Source organism: Salmo salar, chromosome 03, assembly GCF_965601325.2.
Source record: "Salmo salar chromosome 03, fSalSal1, whole genome shotgun sequence".
NCBI lineage: Eukaryota > Metazoa > Chordata > Actinopteri > Salmoniformes > Salmonidae > Salmo > Salmo salar.
In genome coordinates, this window is record NC_138293.1 from 655821 (window position 1) to 678920 (window position 23100).

Genomic DNA, 23100 nt, shown 5'->3' on the forward strand with positions numbered 1-23100 from the left:
TCTAGAACCAGCACAGTACTGTTAGGTCGTACCTCCAGCCTGTAGCGCCTGGGACATGCTCTACAGTAGGGTGTTGGGTCTAGAACCAGCACAGTAGGGTGTTGGGTCTTACCTCCAGCCTGTAGAGTAGGGTGTTGGGTCTTACCTCCAGCCTGTAGAGCCTGGGACATGCTAAACAGTAGGGTGTTGGGTCTAGAACCAGCACAGTAGGGTGTTGGGTCTTACCTCCAGCCTGTAGAGCCTGGGACAGCATCTCACGACACTTGATCCTGACGGAGTCGGAGGTGGAGGGGGCTTGGGGGAACGTGGAGATCAGGGAGATGGAGGGCATCACATCAACAGGCTCATTCTTACTGCTGGAGTCATTACTGTAGCAAACAACAACAACAACAACAGACAGGTTATCAGGCGTCTTTAGCCAGGTTGGTGTAGCCATCTAGCTACCTCTTCTTGTAGTTCAGGACTGCCCTGAGAGGGAGACACCGTACTGGTGTGATAGTAGTGTAGTAATAGCAGTAGTAGAGTAGTGTGTAGTAGCACTAGTACTAGCAGTAGTAGAGTAGAATTATTAGTGTAGTGTAGTAGTAGTAGTGTACTACTACTAACTAGGTATCTCTATTCCTGTGGTTCAGGACTGCCCTGAGAGGGAGACACTGTGCAGGTGAGGTAGTGTAGTAGTGTAATAGCAGTAGCAGAGTAGTGTGTAGTAGTAGAGTAGTATTAGTGTAGTAGTAGTGTACTACTACTAACTAGGCATCTCTATTCCCGTGGTTCAGGACTGCCCTGAGAGGGAGACACTGTGCAGGTGAGTGTCATGACTTGCCCTCCTGGATGGAGATCAAAGGTGGCGGCTAATCAAAGGTTTCAAGACCCCCCCCTCTCCTGGGGGAGTTGGCCAGTTTGATGCCGGTCGTAGATACCTTGCAGGAACTCTCTCTCCCTTGCCAGGAAGTATTGAGGGAACAGAACCCTTTTGTTACAAAAGAGATTCTTCCCACCAAAACGCTAACATCTAAAAGTGGATAATGAAACAATATTTCTAAACGGAAACATTGTATCTTAACAGCTTACAATGTATTCGTCACCGAGTTACATCTAAATGTTGTAAAACTTAAATGATTAACCTGTTATGGCTAGGAGGCAGTATTGACACGGCTGGATAAAAAAACGTACCCGATTTAATCTGGTTACTACTCCTGCCCAGTAACTAGAATATGCATATAATTATTGGCTTTGGATAGAAAACACTCAAGTTTCTAAAACTGTTTGAATGGTGTCTGTGAGTATAACAGAACTCAAATGGCAGGTCAAAACCTGAGAAGATTCTGTACAGGAAGTACCCTGTCTGACCATTTCTTGGCCTTCTTTGCCATCTCTATCCATTACAAAGGATCTCTGCTGTTACATGACACTTCCTACGGCTCACATGGGCTCTCAGAAGGCGGCAAAAAGCTGAATCGTGGCTTTGCAGGCTCTGGCTGAAACAAAGTAGCGCGTTTGGGTAGTGGCTGGTTACAGTACTGTGAGACTCATGCTCGTGCCCGCGTCGACCGAATGCTTTCTTTTCCTTTGTCTGTTTACCTAAACGGAGATTCCCGGTCGGCATATTATCGCTTTTTTACGAGAAAAATGGCATAAAAATGGATTTTAAACAGCGGTTGACATGCTCCGAAGTACGGTAATGGAATATTTAGATTTTTTTTGTCACGAATTGCGCCATGCTCGCGACCCTGATTTACCATTTCAGATAGTGTCTGGAACGCACGAACAAAACGCCGCTATTTGGATATAACGATGGATTATTTTGGACCAAACCAACATTTGTTATTGAAGTAGCAGTCCTGGGAGTGCATTCTGACGAAGACAACAAAGGTAATCAAACTTTTGTAATAGTAAATCTGATTTTGGTGCAGGCTAAACTTGCTGGGTGTCTAAATAGCTAGCCCGTGATGGCTGGGCTATGTACTTAGAATATTGCAAAATGTGCTTTCACCAAAAAGCTATTTTAAAAATCGGACATATCGAGTGCATAGAGGAGTTCTGTATCTATAATTCTTAAAATAATTGTTATGCTTTTTGTGAACGTTTATCGTGAGTAATTTAGTAAATTGTTAGTAAATTCCCCGGAAGTTTGTGGGGGGTATGCTAGTTCTGAACGTCACATGCTAATGTAAAAAGCTGGTTTTTGATATAAATATGAACTTGATTGAACAAAACATGCATGTATTGTATAACATAATGTCCTAGGGTTGTCATCTGATGAAGATCATCAAAGGTTAGTGCTGCATTTAGCTGTGGTTTGGGTTTATGTGACATTATATGCTAGCTTGAAAAATGGGTGTCTGATTATTTCTGGCTGGGTACTCTGCTGACATAATCTAATGTTTTGCTTTCGTTGTAAAGCCTTTTTGAAATCGGACAGTGTGGTTAGATTAACGAGAGTCTTGTCTTTAAAATGCTGTAAAATAGTCATATGTTTGAGAAATTGAAGTAATAGCATTTCTAAAGGTATTTGAAAATCGCGCCACGGGATTCAACTGGCTGTTGCGTAGGTGGGACGAATTCGTCCCGCCTAGCCCAGAGAGGTTAAATACGAAACTATTTGTGAGAAGATGAAATGTGATTTTAGCCTTCTAAATGAGAATTGATTTTCATGTAAAGTTTTACACAGTCAGTAACCACACCCACGTAAGCACAGACATTATGCCAAATGGATAGAACGCCCCTTTTGCCAGAGTGCTTATAAAAGGACTCCTAAAGAATTAACATTTTAGACAAACATGCCGGCTTGCTGCCAGTGTGTAAAGTGGTTCTAGCTGAATAATCAACCATTGAGACCAGACAGCGTGGAGCGGTGGCTACACAACTGACGAATGGTTACACTCTACCAGACCAGAACACGTGCGGTGCAAGCTGGATATGTTACAAATGGTAAGACCCTCAAACTCTCGACGAGTGAAGGTGAAGACTAGACATTTACAGTCTGCAGTAAAGTAGTCTAGAACTCTGACAAAAGACACGAGGAAGATCTCCAAAGAGTGTGTAACATCTGAAGGATACTGTCTAAGAAACTCGACCGAAGACGAGAAACAACCCTCAACGCCGTGGTGTACGTCTGATGTATCCATCCTAACAGACACTTCCAGAACAAAGCAAGCCTACAACTACAAAGGACATTGTGACCTCTGGTTCACAAACCAGACACTTCTGTCGAATGACTCCCAATAGATGGACCGGGCGATTTCAACAGAGAGACGACAAAGACATACAAAGACATACATACATACATACATACATACATACATACATACATACATACATACATATATATATACATATATACATACATACATATATATATATATATATATATACACACTGCAATTATTTTCGAATGAGCAGTCGTTCATGTGCAAAGTATTCATATTCCCATGAGCATAGCTTCCATATGTATGTACAATAAGTTGACAGTCTCTCCCTCTCCATACATGCCCCTCCCTTTCCATTGTGTACCAAGCCATCATATCAGGTTAGTCCACTAGGGACTTTTCATTGTGTACCAAGCCATCATATCGGGTTAGTCCACTAGGGACTTTTCATTGTGTACCAAGGCGTCATATCGGGTTAGTCCACTAGGGACTTTTCATTGCATTATGTTAGTAATCAACATATAATCTATCCTGTGTGTGTGTTTATATAATTCTGTGTGATTATTTCGTTAGTAAATAAATAATTAAGCCAATTTGTGTATCACTGAATCATCATTTAGGTTCGTGCAGATTTGAAGTCAACGACATTCAGAATGAGACTGCTATGAGGTAATAATTAATGGATGACTAATATGATAGAGTCTGATATTGAGTTAATTTGGGAAACGGCAACTCATGAAACTTTTCCAGTGGTGCCGCAAGATTGCCAATGAGTTGTTACATAATTGTTACATAATTCATTTAATCACGTAATAATTAAACATAGTTAATTGATTTGATAAAATAGCCATCATCACATTAATGAGGTAGTAGTAATAGTAGTAGTAGTAGTAGTAAGTAGCTACATCTCTTGCTGTGATTCAGGACTGCCCTGAGAGGGAGACACTGTACTAGTGACCCAATGTAGTAGTAGTAGTAGTAGTAGTAGTAGTAGTAGAGTAGTGTGTAGTAGTAGTAGTAGAGTAGTGTGTAGTAGTAGAAGAGTAGTGTGTAGTAGTAGTTGTAGTAGAAGTAGTGTGTAGTAGTAGTAGAGTAGTAGTAGTAGTAGAAGAGTCGTGTGTAGTAGAGTAGTAGTAGAAGAGTAGTGTGTAGTTGTAGTAGTGTGTAGTAGTAGAGGAGTAGTAGAGTAGTGTGTAGTAGTAGTAGTAGAAGAGTAGTGTGTAGTTGTAGTAGTGTGTAGTAGTAGAGGAGTAGTAGAGTAGTGTGTAGTAGTAGTAGACTAGTGTGTAGTAGTAGTAGTAGTGTGTTGTAGTAGTAGAAGAGTAGTAGAGTAGTATGTAGTAGTAGTAGTAGTAAGAGTAGTGTGTTGTAGTAGTAGTAGTAGAGTAGTGTGTAGTAGTAGTAGTAGAGGAGTAGTAAAGTAGTGTGTAGTAGTAGTAGAGTAGTGTGTAGTAGTAGTAGAGGAGTAGTGTGTAGTAGTAGTAGTAGAGTAGGGTGTTGTAGTGTTAGAAGAGTAGTAGAGTAGTATGTAGTAGTAGTAGTAGAAGAGTAGTGTGTTGTAGTAGTAGTAGAGTAGTGTGTTGTAGTAGTAGTAGAGTAGTGTGTTGTAGTAGTAGTGTGTAGTAGTGTGTAGTAGTGTGTAGTAGTAGAAGAGTAGTGTGTAGTAGAGTAGTAGTAGTAGTAGAAGAGTAGTGTGTAGTTGTAGTAGTAGAGGAGTAGTAGAGTAGTGTGTAGTAGTAGTAGTAGAGTAGTGTGTAGTAGTAGTAGAGTAGTGTGTAGTAGTAGTAGTAGTAGTAGAGTAGTGTGTTGTAGTAGTAGAAGAGTAGTAGAGTAGTATGTAGTAGTAGTAGTAGTAGTAGTAGTAGTAGTAGAAGAAGAGTAGTGTGTTGTAGTAGTAGAGTAGTGTGTAGTAGTAGTAGTAGAGGAGTAGTAAAGTACTGTGTAGTAGTAGTAGAGTAGTGTGTAGTAGTAGTAGAGGAGTAGTGTGTAGTAGTAGTAGTATAGTAGGGTGTTGTAGTGTTAGAAGAGTAGTAGAGTAGTATGTAGTAGTAGAAGAGTAGTGTGTTGTAGTAGTAGTAGAGTGTTGTAGTAGTAGTAGAGTAGTGTGTTGTAGTAGTAGTGTGTAGTAGTGTGTAGTAGAGTAGTGTGTAGTAGTAGTAGTAGTAGTAGTAGTAGTAGTTTAGTGTGTAGTAGTGTATTGTAGTAGTGTAGTGTGTAGTAGTAGTAGTGTAGTGTGTAGTAGTAGAAGAGTAGTGTGTAGTAGTAGTAGTAGTAGTGTGTAGTAGTAGTAGTAGTGTTGTAGTAGTGTTGTCGTAGTAGTAGAGTAGTATGTTGTAGTAGTAGTAACAGAAGTTGTAGTAGAGTAGTATGTTGTAGTAGTAGAGTAGTATGTTGTAGTAGTAGAGTAGTATGTTGTAGTAGTAGAGTAGTAGTAGAGTAGTATGTTGTAGTAGTAGAGTAGTAGTAGTGGGCAGTAACAGTAGAGTAGTGTGTAGTAGTAGTAGTATTAGAGTAGTGTGTAGTAGTAGTATTAGAGTAGTAGTAGAGTAGTATGTTGTAGTAGAGAAGTAGTATGTTGTAGTAGTAGAGTAGTAGTAGAGTAGTAGAGTAGTGTGTAGTAGTAGTAGTAGAGTAGTAGTAGTGGGCAGTAACAGTAGAGTAGTGTGTAGTAGTAGTAGTATCAGAGTAGTGTGTAGTAGTAGTATTAGAGTAGTAGTAGAGTAGTATGTTGTAGTAGAGAAGTAGTAGTAGTAGTGGGCAGTAACAGTAGAGTAGTGTGTAGTAGCATTAGTAGTAGTGTGCATCATTCTTAAATGGATGTAGTTTGTAACCACCAAGACTCTTCCTAAAACTGTCCGCCCGGCCAAACTGAGCAATCGGGGAGAAGGGCCTTGGTCAGGGAGGTTACCAAGAACCCGATGGTCGAGATGGGAGAACCTTCCAGAAGGGCAACCATCTCTACAACTCTCCACCAATCAGGCCTTTATGGTAGAGTGGCAAGACCGAAGCCACCACTCACTAAAAAGACCGCTTGGAGTTTTCCAAAAAGCACCTAAAGGACTCTGGAATAAAGACCTCCTCCATTCCTGTCATTATTGAAAGAGATTGTGATACCTCACATCTAAAAATAGGGCTACTTAATGTTAGATCCCTCACTTCCAAGGCAGTTAAAGTCAATGAACTAGTCACTGATCATAATCTTGATGTGATTGGCCTGACTGAAACATGGCTTAAGCCTGATGAATTTACTGTGTTAAATGAGGCCTCTCCTCCTGGTTACACTAGTGACCACATCCCCCGCGCATCCTGCAAAGAAGGAGGTGTTGCTAACATTTACAACAGCAAATTTCAATTTACCCCAAAAATTACTGCGTTTGTCTTTTGAGCTTCTAGTAATGAAATCTATGCAGCTACTCAATCACTTATTATAGCTACTGTTAACAGGCCGTATTCTCACTCGTTCCTCACTGAGTTCCTTCCTCAAGGCTGATAATATTCAAGTTTTTGGTGACTTCAATATTCACATGGAAAGGTCCACAGACCCACTCCAAAAGGCTTTCGGAGCCATCATCGACTCAGTGGGTTTTGTCCAACATGTCTCCGGACCTACTCACTGCCACAGCATTTTATTACGTTTGCAATCGCAACAAATAATCTGCTCAGACCCCAACCAAGGATCATCAAAAGCTGTGCTATAAATTCTCAGACAACCCAAAGATTCCTAGATGCCCTTCCAGATTCCCTCCGCCTACCCAAGGACGTCAGAGGACAAAAATCAGTTAACCACCTAACTGAGGATCTAAATTTAACCTCGCGTAATACCCTAGATGCAGTCGTATCGCTAAAAACAAACAAAAAACATGTCACAAGAAACTAGCTCCCTGAAAATACCCGAGGCATGAAGAAAGCTTCCAGACAATTTGAACAGAAATGGCGCTCCACCAAACTGGAAGTCTTCCGACAAGCTTGGAAAGACAGTACCGTTCAGTATCGAAGAGCCCTCACTGCCGCTCGATCATCATATTTTTCCAACTTAATTGAGGAGAATAAGAACAATCCAAAATGTCTTTTTTTGGTACTGTCGCAAAGCTAACTAAAAAGCAGCATTCCCCAAGAAAGGATGGCTTTGACTTCAGCTCGCGATGAATTCATGAACTTCTTTGACGAAAAGATCATCATCATAAGAAAGCAAATTACGGACTCCTCTTTAAATCTGCATAAAAACCTCGACTGTCCTGAGTCACCACAGAACTGCCAGGACCCTCAAGTTTTTTAATCCTGTATCTCTTGACACATTCAAGAGATACACATTCTGGCACCCCAATGGTGGAACAAGCTCCCTCACGACGCCAGGACAGCGGAGTCAATCACCACCTTCCGGAGACACCTGAAACCCCACCTCTTTAAGGAATACCTGGGATAGGATAAAGTAATCCTTCTAACCCCCCCCCCCCCCCCGCCTTAAAAGATTTAGATGCACTATTGTAAAGTGGTTGTTCCACTGGATATCATAAGGTGAATGCACCAATTTGTAAGTCGCTCTGGATAAGAGCGTCTGCTAAATGACTTAAATGTAAAAATGTAAATGTAGTCATGGCCTCTAAACCTTCAAGCTGCAAACTGGACCCTATTCCAACTAAACTACTGAAAGAGCTGCTTCCTGTGCTTGGCCCTCCTATGTTGAACATAATAAATGGCTCCCTATCCTCCGGATGTGAACCAAACTCACTAAAAGTGGCAGTAATAAAGCCTCTCTTGAAAAAGCCGAAACATTCACCCGGAAAATGTAAAAAACTAAAATCGTCCTATATCGAATCTCCCATTCCTCCCAAAAAAATGAAAGCTGTTGCACAGCAACTCACTGCCTTCCTGAAGACAAATAATGTATATGAAACGCAGTCTGGGTTTTAGACCCTATCATAGCATGGATTGCACTTGTGAAGGTGGTAAATTACCTTATAATGGCGTCAGACCGAGGCTCTGCATCTGTCCTCGTGCTCCTAGATCTTAGTGCCGCTTTTGATACCATCGATCACCACATTCTTTTGGAGAGATTGGAAACCCAAATTGGTCTACACGGGCAAGTTCTTGCCTGGTTTAGATCTTATCTGTCGGAAAGATATCAGTTTGTCTCTGTGAATGGTTTGTCCTCTGACAAATCAATTGTAAATTTCGGTGTTCCTCAAGTATCTGTTTTAGGACCACTATTGTTTTCACTATATATTTTACCTCTTGGGGATGTCATTCGAAAACATAATGTTAAATTTCACTGCTATGCGGACGACACACAGCTGTACATTTCAATGAAACATGGTGAAGCCCCAAAATTGCCCTCGCTAGAAGCCTGTGTTTCAGACATAAAGAAGTGGATGGCTGCAAACTTTCTACTTTTAAACTCGGACAAAACAGAGATGCTTGTTCTAGGTCCCAAGAAACAAAGAGATCTTCTGTTGAATCTGACAATTAATCTGGATGGTTGTACAGTCGTCTCAACAGCTTTTTTCCATCTACGTAACATTGCAAAAATCAGAAACTTTCTGTCCAAAAATGACGCAGAAAAATTAATCCATGCTTTTGTTACTTCTAGGCTGGACTACTGCAATGCTCTACTCTCAGGCTACCCGGATAAAACACTAAATAAACTTCAGGTAGCGTTAAACACGGCTGCTAGAATCTTGACTAGAACCAAAAATGTTGATCATATTACAAGGCTAAGGCTGATTTCAAGGTTTTACTGCTAACCTACAAAGCATTACATGGGTTTGCTCCTACCTATCTTTCCGATTTGGTCCTGCCGTACATACCTACACGTACGCTACGGTCACAAGACGCAGGCCTCCTTACTGTCCCTAGAATTTCTAAGCAAACGGCTGGAGGTAGGGCTTTCTCCTATAGAGCTCCATTTTTATGGAATAGTCTGCCTACCAATGTGAGAGACGCAGACTCAGTCTCAACCTTTAAGTCTTTATTGAAGACTTATCTCTTCAGTAGGTCCTATGATTGAGTGTAGTCTGGCCCAGACTGTGAAGGTGAACGGAAAGGCTGGAGCAACGAACCGCCCTTGCTGTCTCTGCCTTGCCGGTTCCCCCTCTCTCCACTGGGAGTCTCTGCCTCTAACCCTTTTACAGAGGCTGAGTCACTGGCCTACTGGTGTTCTTCCATGCCGTCCATGAGAGGAAGACACTGTACTGGTGACGTAGTAGTAGTAGTGTGTTGTAGTAGTAGTAGTGTGTTGTAGTAGTAGTAGTGTGTTGTAGTAGTGTGTTGTAGTAGTAGTAGTAGTGTGTTGTAGTAGTGTGTTGTAGTAGTAGTAGTAGTGTGTTGTAGTAGTAGTAGTGTGTTGTAGTAGTAGTAGTGTGTTGTAGTAGTAGTAGTGTGTTGTAGTAGTAGTAGTGTGATGTAGTAGTAGTAATAGTAGTGTGTGTGTTGTAGTAGTAGTAAGTTGGTAGGTTGTAGTAGTAGTAAGTAGGTGTGTTGTAGTAGTAGTAAGTAGGTGTGTTGTAGTAGTAAGTAGTAGGTGTGTTGTAGTAGTAGTAGTAGTAGTAGTAGTATTAGTAACTAGCTACCTCTCTTCCCATGGTTCAGGACTGCCCCTGGGTGGGAGACGCCGTACTGAAGAGGTAGTGTAGTAGTAGAGTAGTGTGTAGTTGTAGTAACTATGTACCTCTCTTCCCGGGGTTCAGGACTTCCCTGGGTCGGAGACACCAGACTGGTGGGTGTTGACGACTCTTTCCTCTTCTCCTCTAACGACTTGTCTCCACCTCCTGGCTCATCTGCCGTCCAATGAAAATACAGGATCTGACATTACACCTGGGGCTTATTCAGAGGGGTGTAACTTCACATTCAGGTAGAGGAGTAGTACTCAGGAAGTGCTGGAGTCCCCACAACAAGTACAAGTAAATCCAGCTGAAATGTGTTACATGTCGATAACGTTTAAACTAGTAATGATGAGTTACTAACCGAGGAGTAGAGGATGAGTAACTACCACCATACTGGGAAAAAACTAACTAAATAACTGACCAGAAGATAGAAGGGACCAGGATGTAAACTAGTAATATGTTACTAACCAAGGAGTTTATTCCAGGACTTGGTCAGAGAGGTTGAGTGTTAGGCAGTCTATACCAGTACTGATCCACTAACAGATGGGACCAGGTTACATGTAGAATAGTACTGATCCACTAACAGATGGGACCAGGTTACATGTAGAATAGTACTGATCCACTAACAGATGGGACCAGGTTACATGTAGAATAGTACTGATCCACTAACAGATGGGACCAGGTTACATGTAGAATAGTACTGATCCACTAACCTAGGAGTTTCTTCCAGGACTTGATAAGGGCCTTGGCCAGAGAGGTGACCTCATCGTCGGTACTCTGCTTCCTGATGGCGTTCACCGACATCCCAATCCTAGTGGACTGGAGAGGAGAGACCAACGTTAGGCTGCAGGAGAGACATGGGTTCAGTAGAGGGAGAGAGAATAGAGTTCACTACTTCTAAACCCCGACACATCTCTCCCTCCATCTCTCCCTCCATCTCTCCCTCCATCCCTTATTCCCTCCATCCCTTATTCCCTCCATCTCTCCCTCCATCCCTTATTCCCTCCAGTACCTGTAGTAATTATAGAGTCATTGGTACAGCCCTCAGCATACTCCATCTCTCCCTCCATCTCTCCCTCCATCTCTCCCTCCATCCCTTATTCCCTCCATCTCTCCCTCCAGTACCTGTAGTAATTATAGTCATAGGAACAGCCCTCAGCATACTCCATCTCTCCCTCCATCTCTCCCTCCATCTCTCCCTCCATCTCTCCCTCCATCTCTCCCTCCCTCCATCCCTTATTCCCTCCAGTACCTGTAGTAATTCTAGTCATTGGAACAGCCCTCAGCATACTCCATCTCTCCCTCCATCCCTTATTCCCTCCAGTACCTGTAGTAATTATAGAGTCATTGGTACAGCCCTCAGCATACTCCATCTCTCCCTCCATCCCTTATTCCCTCCAGTACCTGTAGTAATTATAGTCATAGGAACAGCCCTCAGCTCCCTCCCTTATTCCCTCCAGTACCTGTAGTAATTATAGTCATAGGTACAGCCCTCAGCATACTCCATCTCTCCCTCCATCTCTCCCTCCAGTACCTGTAGTAATTCTAGAGTCATTGGTACAGCCCTCAGCATACTCCATCTCTCCCTCCATCCCTTATTCCCTCCAGTACCTGTAGTAATTCTAGAGTCATTGGTACAGCCCTCAGCATACTCCATCTCTCCCTCCATCCCTTATTCCCTCCAGTACCTGTAGTAATTATAGAGTCATTGGTACAGCCCTCAGCATACTCCATCTCTCCCTCCATCTCTCCCTCCATCTCTCCCTCCATCTCTCCCTCCAGTACCTGTAGTAATTCTAGAGTCATTGGTACAGCCCTCAGCATACTCCATCTCTCCCTCCATCTCTCCCTCCATCTCTCCCTCCATCTCTCCCTCCCTCCATCCCTTATTCCCTCCAGTACCTGTAGTAATTCTAGTCATTGGAACAGCCCTCAGCATACTCCATCTCTCCCTCCATCCCTTATTCCCTCCAGTACCTGTAGTAATTCTAGAGTCATTGGTACAGCCCTCAGCATACTCCATCTCTCCCTCCATCCCTTATTCCCTCCAGTACCTGTAGTAATTATAGAGTCATTGGTACAGCCCTCAGCATACTCCATCTCTCCCTCCATCTCTCCCTCCATCTCTCCCTCCATCTCTCCCTCCAGTACCTGTAGTAATTCTAGAGTCATTGGTACAGCCCTCAGCATACTCCATCTCTCCCTCCATCCCTTATTCCCTCCAGTACCTGTAGTAATTATAGAGTCATAGGAACAGCCCTCAGCTCCCTCCCTTATTCCCTCCAGTACCTGTAGTAATTATAGAGTCATTGGTACAGCCCTCAGCATACTCCATCTCTCCCTCCATCCCTTATTCCCTCCAGTACCTGTAGTAATTATAGAGTCATAGGAACAGCCCTCAGCTCCCTCCCTTATTCCCTCCAGTACCTGTAGTAATTATAGAGTCATTGGTACAGCCCTCAGCTCCCTCCAGTACCTGTAGTAATTCTAGAGTCATTGGTACAGCCCTCAGCTCCTTCAGAAGGTCCAGTGCCCCTACCTGCAACAACAAAGTGAGGGTTAGGTTGAGCACAGATATTCTAGTTTAGGTCGGCAGGTTGGTGCTGCAACAACATCATACTGGGGGTTAGGTAGAGGAAGGATGCATCAAGTTTGAGGATACAGTGCATTCGGAAAGTATTTTCCACAATTTGTTATGTTCCAGCCTTATTCTAAAATGGATTACATAAAAATATTTCCTCAATCAATCTACACACAACACCCCATAATGAAAAAAGCAAAAACAGGTTTTTAGAAACAGCTGACAGAGATTGAGAGGATCTTCAGAGTAGAATGGGAGAAACTCCCCACATACAGGTGTTGCCAAGCTTGTAGCATCATACCCAAGAAGACTCAAGGCTGTAATCGCTGACAAAGGTGGTTTAAAAAATATATAATAATAATATAACCTTTATTTAACTAGGCAAGTCAGTTAAGAACAAATTTGTATTTACAATGGCGGCCGAACCCCCGGCCAAACCCAGACGACTCTGGGCCAATTGCCCGACGCCCTATGGGACTCCTATTCACGGCCGGTTGTGATACAGCCTGGAATCGAACCAGGGTCTGTAGTGACGTTTCTAGCACTGAGATGCAGTGCCTTAGACCGCTGCGCCACTCGGGAGCCAAAAAACTTTTTTTCATTTTTTATATACATTTGCAAAAATGTCTAAAAACCCGTTTTTGTTGTCATCATGGGGTATTGTGTGTATATTGACGAGAAAAACAAAACAATTTGATCAATTTCAGAATAAGGCTGTAACGTAAAAAACTGTGGAAAAAGTCAAGGGGTGTGAAAATTTCCCGAATGTACTGTATCTCCTTCTAGTCTTGTACTGCTGGTGAAAGGCATGTTATTATAATCAGATGTTTATTTATTTATTTCACCTTTATTTAACCAGGTAGGCTAGTTGAGAACAAGTTCTCATTTACAATTGCGACCTGGCCAAGATAAAGCAAAGCAGTTCGACAACATACAACAACACAGAGTTACACATGGAGTAAAACAAACATACAGTCAAATAATACAATAGAAAAGTAAATATACAGTGTGAGCAAATGAAGTAAGATTAGGGAGGTAAGGCAATAAATAGGCCACAGTGGCGAAATAACTACAATTTAGCATTAACACTGGAGTGATAGATGTGCAGAAGATGAATGTGCAGGTAGAGATACTGGGGTGCAAATAAGAAAAATAATATAAACAAAATAAATAACAATATGGTGATGAGGTATTTGGATGGGCTGTTTACAGATGGGCTGTGTACAGGTGCAATAATCTGTAAGCTGCTCTGATAGCTGGTGCTTAAAGCTAGTGAGAGAGATATGAGTCTCCAGCTTCAGAGATTTTTGCAGTTCGTTCCAGTCATTGGCAGCAGAGAACTGGAAGGAAAGGCGGCCAAAGAGGAATTGGCTTTGGGGGTAACCAGAGAGATATACCTGCTGGAGCACGTGCTACAGGTGGGTGCTGCTATGGTGACCAGTGAGCTGAGATATTATCTAGCAAAGACTTACAGATGACCTGGAGCCAGTGGGTTTGGCAACAAATATGAAGCGAGGGCCAGCCGACGAGAGCGTACAGGTCCCAGTGGTGGATAGTATATGGGGCTTTGGTGACGAAATGGATGGCACAGTGATAGACTGCATACAATTTGCTGAGTAGAGTATTGGAGGCTATTTTGTAAATGACATCGCCGAAGTCAAGGATCGGTAAGATAGTCAGTTTTACGAGGGTATGTTTGGCAGCATGAGTGAAGGAGGCTTTGTTGCAAAATAGGAAGCCGATTCCAGATCTGATTTTGGATTGGAGATGCTTAATGTGAGTCTGGAAGGAGAGTTTACAGTCTAACCAGACACTGAGGTATTTATAGTTGTCCACATATTCTAAGTCAGAACCGTCCAGAATAGTGATGCTAGTCGGGCGGGTAGTGATCGGTTGAAGAGCATGCATTTAGTTTTACTTGCATTTAAGAGCAGTTGGAGGCCACGGAAGGAGAGTTATGACATTGAAGCTCGTCTGGAGGTTTGTTAACACAGTGTCCAAAGAAGGGCCAGAAGTATAGAGAATGGTTTCGTCTGCGTAGAGGTGGATCAGAGAATCACCAGCAGCAAGAGCCACATCATTGATGTATACAGGGAAAAGAGTCAGCCGAGAATTGAACCCTGCGGCACCCCCATAGAGACTGACAGAGGTCCGGACAACAGGCCCTCCGATTTGACACACTGAACTCTGAGAAGTAGTTGGTGAACCAGGCGAGGCAGTCATTAGAGAAACCAAGGCTATTGAGTCTGCCGATGAGGATGTGGTGATTGACAGAGTCGAAAGCCTTGGCCAGGTCGATGAAGACGGCTGCACAGCACTGTCTCTTATCGATGGTGGTTATGATATTGTTTAGGACCTTGAGCGTGGCTGAGATGCACCCATGACCAGCTCGGAAACCAGATTGCATTGCAGAGAAGATACGGTGGGATTCGAAATGGTCGGTGATCTGTTTGTTAAATTGGCTTTCGAAGACGTTAGAAAGGCAGGGTAGATAGATATAGGTCTATAACAGTTTGAGTCTAGAGTGTCACCCCCTTTGAAGAGGGGGATGACTGCGGCAGCTTTCCAATCTTTGGGGATCTCAGACGATACGAAAGAGAGGTTGAACAGGCTAGTAATAGGGGACGCAACAATTTCAGCAGATCATTTTAGAAAGAGAGGGTCCAGATTGTCAAGCCCAGCTGATTTGTAGGGGTCTTTCAGAACATCAGCTGACTGGATTTGGGTGAAGGAGAAATGGGGAAGGCTTAGGCAAGGTGCTGTAGGGGGTGCAGGGCTGTTGACCGGGGTTGGGGTAGCCAGGTGGAAAGCATGGCCAGCCGTAGAAGAATGCTTATTGAAATTCTCAATTATGGTGGATTTATCGGTGGTGACAGTGTTTCCTAGCCTCAGTGCAGTGGGCAGCTGGGAGGAGGTGCTCTTATTCTCCATGGACTTTACAGTGTCCCAGAACTTTTTGGAGTTTGTGCTACAGGATGCAAATTTCTGTTTGAAAAAGCTAGCCTTGGCTTTCCTAACTGACTGTGTATATTGGTTCCTAACTTCCCTGAAAAGTTGCATATCACGGGGGCTATTCGATGCTAATGCAGAACGCCACAGGATGTTTTGTGCTTGTCAAGGGCAGTCAGGTCTGGAGAGAACCAAGGGCTATATCTGTTCTTGGTTCTACATTTCTTGAATGGGGGCATGCTTATTTAAGATGGTGAGGAAGGCACTTTTAAAGAATAACCAGGCATCCTCTACTGTCGGAATGAGGTCAATCTCCTTCCAGGATACCCGGGCCAGGTCAATTAGAAAGGCCTGCTCGCTGAAGTGTTTTAGGGAGCGTTTGACAGCGATGAGGGGTGGTATTTTGACCGCGGACCCATTACGGACGCAGGCAATGAGGCAGTGATCACTGAGATCCTGATTGAAGACAGCGGAGGTGTATTTAGAGGGCAGGTTGGTCAGGATGATATCTATGAGGGTGCCCGAGTTTACGGATTTGTACATGGTAGGTTCCATGATAATTTGGGTGAGATTGAGGGCAACTAGTTTAGATTGTAGGAGAGTAATATAGGAGAGTAATATTGCCAATTTCACAGTCAAGGATGTCAAATTTGGTTTATTCCAAGATGATAATGATTTCAATTTCTTGGTCAATAATTTCATTGTATTACTGTATTAGTATTGTATTTTCTTAAGCCTACCCCCTTATTAAAAACAAAAATTCCCTTAAAGTCATTGCATCATACAACCTGACCTGTATAACTGAATGTATATAAGACCACTGTGACGTTTCTAAAGTGTTTTATTTCTAGTCTTTTTTCATTATTATTTGTTTATTTTTCTTAAACCTGTGTGTTTAGTTCCGTACTTTGCATTTTTTTTTAATGTATAATCCAACTGCGGTATATGTTTGTGCAATTTGGAAAGTTTATTTGTTTAAGTGTTATGTATTTATTTCAGTTTCTTAGTTCCGACTGGCACGTAAACCCTACATCAATGACCTGCTATCTTAGCAACTACATAACTAGCTAACTGTTGTTAGCTTAGCTAGCTAGTTATTTGCTTAGTTAGCTAGTTATTTGCTTAGTTAGCTAGTTACTTGCTTAGTTAGCTAGCTAGCTAACATCACAATAACGTTTGACTACCATGCACCACTGAACTAGCTAATGTTAAACGACTACGAAGAGCCAGTAAGACCAATATTTTTTCCAAATGTGACATTCAACACCATAGGACGACAACTGCTAGCTAGTTAGCTATGTGTGTCTAGGTTTTGAACTCCATTTGCTAGTTTAGCGTTAGCATGCTAACGCAAACACCAGCCAAAAATAATGGGAGCCAATCCATTCATGTCAGAACACCTCACCCCGCTTTTCTTCTGCGCCATTTTATCCATCTTCTTCGCAATTCTTATGATTTCCTCTTCTTCTTTTTTACCCATTGTGAATAATTTCCTCTAAAACGTTCAAATTGCAAAGAGAGGAAATCGTTGTCGACAAAGGGCACCGGGCGTTTGGCGGGTTGTCACTAGTTACCACAGCTACAAAGTCGGAAGGCCCGCCTACCCGACCAATCAGAAGAGGGAGTATGATGACGCGTTTGCCGAGCGCCTTGAATGGGTAAAAAAAACAATTAAAAGGACGATCAATTATTTGGTTATTTTGTAGATATTGTAAAACAACCCGTTATAAATGCAAAGTGTTAATCGGATGTCTTATTCAAACTCAACAAGCTTATCATGATGTTTGTCCTTACTCATAGTTACTTGTCTTAACCCAAATTAAGGTTACTCCAATATACGCATTGTTTTTCAAATGGCACATCGACAAACAAATTGACCCATCTTGAGAATATATTTTTTATATTAAATGTTCACAAGTAAAACGTACATAGTTACACAGAAATGTTCACAGAAATGTCTATTTTAGAAATTGGCCGATTTTTTGGGCTGATTAAAGATGAAAACTTCAACCGTGTTTCTTTACCCAGGTGTAACAGGGTTATATTGCTGATTCCCCTTGCTACTTTATTGTTAAGCCAATGGGTTTTTGGTTTTATTTTTGTCAACACGGCATCTTATTGGCTGGTTTGCGTAGCTGGCTTCCCGAGGGAGGATGTTTGTTGGAATCGTCCCAGTGAACAAGCACCAAACCAGCGGTAAATTGTTTGTTGCAAAGCACTGTACGTCAAAAGGGATTTTTATACTCCCAAGTGATGATTTAAATGTACAATTTATATCAAGTTGTTTGTAAATGTTATTGGAACACCAGACATAAGATGCAGCCTTTTTTGGGGCATGTTTGTTGTACATTTAGTTGTAGATGTCACGTCCTGACCAGTAAAAGGGGTCATTTGTCATTGTAGTATGGTCAGGGCGTGGCAGGGGGTGTTGTTTTTGTGTGTTTTGGGGTTGGTTTATTTAGAGGGGGCGCACTATGTTCGTTTTCTATGTGTGGCCGAGTGTGGTTTCCAATCAGAGGCAGGTGTCTTTCGTTGTCTCTGATTGGAAGCCATACTTAGGCAGCCTGTTTTTTCCTGTAGGTTGTGGGCAGTTGTTTTATTATTATTTTTTTTGTATAGTCCGTGTACCTTACGGAACTGTCGATTGTCTTTTTGTTTAAGTGTTCACTTCATACGTTAATAAAAGAAGACGAGCACTCAACACACTGCGCTTTGGTCCCCTTTAGACGACCCTCGTGACAGTAGAGAATTCCAGCTAAGCAACTTACTGTGTCTGGTGGTTGTATATTTTGTACAGTGTGTGAGTGCAGAGTTGGATGGTGAGCCGTGCATTGCATGACGTGCAATTTTGTGCTGTTCCTATCAGAATAAATCTCCATGACTGGTGGTACAAGTTGGAGTTCGTGTCGATGATTGATTGTACACAACTCAAGAAGAGTACTGTTACCCAGACACATGTTACTGTTACCCAGACACATGTTACTTCATCCAGACACCAAAAGCTCTTTACAGTGTAAAGGGAAACTCACCACCCAATTACATTTATATTTATGTCCTCTCTTTGTTTTTGTTACATTCTTCATACATTTTACATGCATGGTACTTTTATACACAATATTACATTATAGGAATACAGTTTGATAATAAAAAATAAATACAAATATTTAACCTTTATTTAATTAGTAAGTTAAGAACAAATTCAGTTTACAGAGGAGTATAAAGTGCAGTGATGTGTCCTATAAGGAGCATTGGTAGCATATCTGATGGCCGAATGGTAAAGAACATCTAGTCGCTCGAGAGCACCCTTACCTGCCGATCAATAAATTATGTCTCCGTAATCTAGCGTGGGTAGGATGGTCATCTGAATCAGGGTTAGTTTGGCAGCTGGGGTGAAAGAGGAGCGATTACGATAGAGGAAACCAAGTCTAGATTTAACCTTAGCCTGCAGCTTTGATATGTGCTGAGATAAGGACAGTGTACCGTCTAGCCAGACTCCCAAGTACTTGTATGAGGTGTCTACCTCAAGTTCTAAACCCTCAGAGGTAGTAATCACACCTGTAGGGGAGAGGGGCATTCTTCTTACCAAACCACATGACCTTTGTTTTGGAAATGTTCAGAACAAGGCCTGTTGGGGATAGGGGGGCAGTATTTACACGGCCGGATAAAACGTACCCGATTTAATCTGGTTATTACTACTGCCCAGAAACTAGAATATGCATATAATTATTGGCTTTGGATAGAAAACACCCTAAAGTTTCTAAAACTGTTTGAATGGTGTCTGTGAGTATAACAGAACTCATTTGGCAGGCAAAAACCTGAGAACATTCCTTACAGGAAGTGGCCTGTCTGACAATTTCTTGGGCTTCTTGACTCTCTTTATTGAAAACTTAGGATCTCTGCTGTAACGTGACACTTCCTACGACTCCCATAGGCTCTCAGAAGGCGGGAAAAAGCTGAATGATGTCTTTGCAGCCCCTGGCTGAAAAACATTAGCGCCTTTGGTAAGTGGTCTATCAGAGGACAATGAGACTGAGGCGCGTGCACGAGGCGACCCCATGTTTTTATTTTCTCTCTCTTTGAACGTAAACAGGGTTTCCCGGTCCGAATATTATCGCTTTTTTACGAGAAAAATTGCATAAAAATAGATTTTAAACAGCGTTTGACATGCTTCGAAGTACGGTAATGGAATATTTCGATATTTTGTCACGAAACGCATCGGGCGCGTCACCCTTCTTTACCCTTCGGATAGTGTCTTGAACGCACGAACAAAACAGAGGATATTTGCACATAACTATGGATTATTTTGAACCAAAACAACATTTGTTGTTGAAGTAGAAGTCCTCGGAGTGCATTCTGACAAAGAACAGCAAAGGTAATCCAATTTTTCTTCTACTAATTCTGAGTTTAGTGAATGACAAACTTGGTGGGTGTCAAATTAGCTAGCCTGTGATGGCCGGGCTATCTACTCAGAATATTGCAAAATGAGCTTTTACCGAAAAGCTATTTTAAAATCTGACACCGCGATTGCATAAAGGAGTTCTGTATCTATAATTCTTAAAATAATTGTTATGTATTTTGTGAAGGTTAATAGTGAGTAATTTAGTAAATTCACCGGAAGTTTGCGGTGGGTATGCTAGTTCTGAACATCACATGCTCATGTAAAAAGCTGTTTTTTGATATAAATATGAACTTGATTGAACAAAACATGCATGTATTGTATAACATAATGTGTCATCTGATGAAGATCATCAAAGGTTAGTGCTGCATTTAGCTGTGGTTTTGGTTTTTGTGACATATATGCTTGCTTTGAAAATGGCTGTGTGATTATTTTTGGATGGGTACTCTCCTGACATAATCTAATGTTTTGCTTTCGTTGTAAAGCCTTTTTGAAATCGGACAATATGGTTAGATTAACGAGAGTCTTGTCTTTCAAATGGTGTAAAATAGTCATATGTTTGAGAAATTGAAGTTATAGCATATTTAAGGTTTTTGTATTTTGCGCCACTCGATTCCACTGGCTGTTATGTAGGTGGGACGATTTCGTCCCACTGGCCCTAGAGAAGTCACGTCCCACGTAGCCCAGGGAAGTTAAACAGGAGGCTGCCAGGACGTGGACTCAGAGCATGGGCGGACCAACAAGCAAGTGTCTTCACTGACATTTTCAACCTCTCCCTGTCTGAGTCTGTAATACCAACATGTTTCAAGCAGACCAACATAGCCCCTGTTCCCAATAACACAAAGGCAACCTGCCTAAATGACTACAGACCCGTAGCACTCAGGTCCGTAGCCATGAAGTGCTTTGAAAGGCTGGTCATGGCTCACATCAACACCATTATCCCAGAAACACTAGACCCACTCCAATTTGCATACCGCCCCAACAGATCCACAGATGATGCAATCTCTATTGTACTCCACACTGCCATTTCCCACCTGGACAAAAGGAACACCTATGTGAGAATGCTATTCATTGACTACAGCTCAGCGTTCAACACCATAGTACCCTCAAAGCTCATCACTAAGCTAAGGACCCTGGGACTAAACACCTCCCTCTGCAACTGGATCCTGGACTTCCTGACGGGCCGCCCCCAGGTGGTGAGGGTAGGTAACAACACATCTGCCACGCTGATCCTCAACACTGGAGCTCCACAGGGGTGCGTGCTCAGTCCCCTCCTGTACTCCCTGTTCACCTACGACTGCATGGCAAGGCACGACTCCAACACCATCATTAAGTTTGCAGACAACACAACAGTGTCAGGGAGTTAGCTTGAGAGGATCTGCAGAGAAGAATGGGAGAAACTCCCCAAATACAAGTGTGCCAAGCTTGTAGCGTCATTCCCAAGAAGACTCAAGGCTGTAATTGCTGCCAAAGGTGCTTCAATAAAGTACTGAGTAAAGGGTCTGAGTACTTATGTAAATGCAATATTTCCGTTTTTTATTTGTAGTAAATGTGCAAACATTTAAAAAAAAAACAGTTATTGCTTTGTCATTATGGGGTATTGTGTGTGTATATTGATGACAAACATAAAAAAAAAAAAAAAACTATTTTAGAATAATTCTGTAACGTAACAAAATCTAGAAAAAGTCAAGGGGTCTGAATACTTTTAGAATGCACTGTACACATTACACAGTATTACATGACAGGAATACAGGTTGATATACACATTACACAGTATTACATGACAGGAATACAGGTTGATATACACATTACACAGTATTACATGCTACAGTGGTTCTTCCTTTAAAAGTTGCGTCGTATTCGTTATGAATAGGATTTATTTCTGGTCTGTGAGAATATCTAAGGGGATTTTATATAATTATAATGCAGGGTTAATAATAATAATAATCATTGTTGGATAACAGATCGGCAGATACAGATAACAGAACTCATTATTAAGAAGCTGCTTCCTTCTTCAATATATTTAAATGCTTTATTATCCAAATGTTTAAAGTGCGTGTGGGCGACGGAGAGAACGCATTTCACTGTTTTTAATATTAGGGCTTTCAGGAGGAACGGAAAATTAGCGTGTCAATTCATAAACCATGTGTCATGAAATCTCTTTCCAACTATTTTGCAATCTATATGGCACTGCTGTCAATTTAACATTTTTACCACTTTTCATGTGTCTAAGATTAAACCTTTGTCTCCTGTTTCCAGACCCACCCACCCTCCCTTCTCATTGACCGCCATCGGGGCTCCCGAGTGGCGCAGCGGTCTAAGGCGTCACTACAGACCCTGGTTCAGCGGTCTAAGGCACTGCATCTCAGTGCTAGAGGAGTCACTACAGACCCTGGTTCAGCGGTCTAAGGCACTGCATCTCAGTGTTAGAGGAGTCACTACAGACCCTGGTTCAGCGGTCTAAGGCACTGCATCTCAGTGTTAGAGGAGTCACTACAGACCCTGGTTCAGCGGTCTAAGGCACTGCATCTCAGTGCTAGAGGAGTCACTACAGACCCTGGTTCAGCGGTCTAAGGCACTGCATCTCAGTGTTAGAGGAGTCACTACAGACCCTGGTTCAGCGGTCTAAGGCACTGCATCTCAGTGTTAGAGGAGTCACTACAGACCCTGGTTCAGCGGTCTAAGGCATTGCATCTCAGTGTTAGAGGAGTCACTACAGACCCTGGTTCAGCGGTCTAAGGCACTGCATCTCAGTGTTAGAGGAGTCACTACAGACCCTGGTTCAGCGGTCTAAGGCACTGCATCTCAGTGCTAGAGGAGTCACTACAGACCCTGGTTCAGCGGTCTAAGGCACTGCATCTCAGTGTTAGAGGAGTCACTACAGACCCTGGTTCAGCGGTCTAAGGCACTGCATCTCAGTGTTAGAGGAGTCACTACAGACCCTGGTTCAGCGGTCTAAGGCACTGCATCTCAGTGCTAGAGGCGTCACTACAGACCCTGGTTCAGCGGTCTAAGGCATTGCATCTCAGTGTTAGAGGAGTCACTACAGACCCTGGTTCAGCGGTCTAAGGCACTGCATCTCAGTGTTAGAGGAGTCACTACAGACCCTGGTTCAGCGGTCTAAGGCACTGCATCTCAGTGCTAGAGGCGTCACTACAGACCCTGGTTCAGCGGTCTAAGGCACTGCATCTCAGTGCTAGAGGCGTCACTACAGACCCTGGTTCAGCGGTCTAAGGCACTGCATCTCAGTGCTGGAGGCGTCACTACAGACCCTGGTTTGATTCCAGGCTGCATCACAACTGGCTGTGATTTGGAGTCCCATTGGGCGGCGCACAACTGGCCCAGCGTTGTCCTTGTAGATTGTCATTGTAAATAAGAATTTGTTCTTAACTCACTTGCCTAGTTAAATAATTATAATTTTTATAA

The 23100-nt window shown here is 42.6% G+C and overlaps 1 protein-coding gene across 4 annotated transcripts in view; it reads right to left on the bottom strand.

Moving 5' to 3' along the window:
* The window catches only part of tcea1 (transcription elongation factor A (SII), 1), a 33653-nt gene extending 16770 nt beyond the window's left edge, over window positions 1-16883 (bottom strand). The window contains 5 exon segments of one of the 4 annotated variants that reach the window (NM_001146462.1): window positions 226-368; window positions 9814-9922; window positions 10462-10567; window positions 12225-12287; window positions 16684-16819. In NM_001146462.1, coding sequence (NP_001139934.1) covers window positions 226-368; window positions 9814-9922; window positions 10462-10567; window positions 12225-12287; window positions 16684-16758 — 496 coding nt within the window. In that variant the 5' untranslated portion in view covers window positions 16759-16819. 4 annotated transcript variants of the gene reach the window in all.
* Window positions 16884-23100: the final 6217 nt, after the last annotated feature.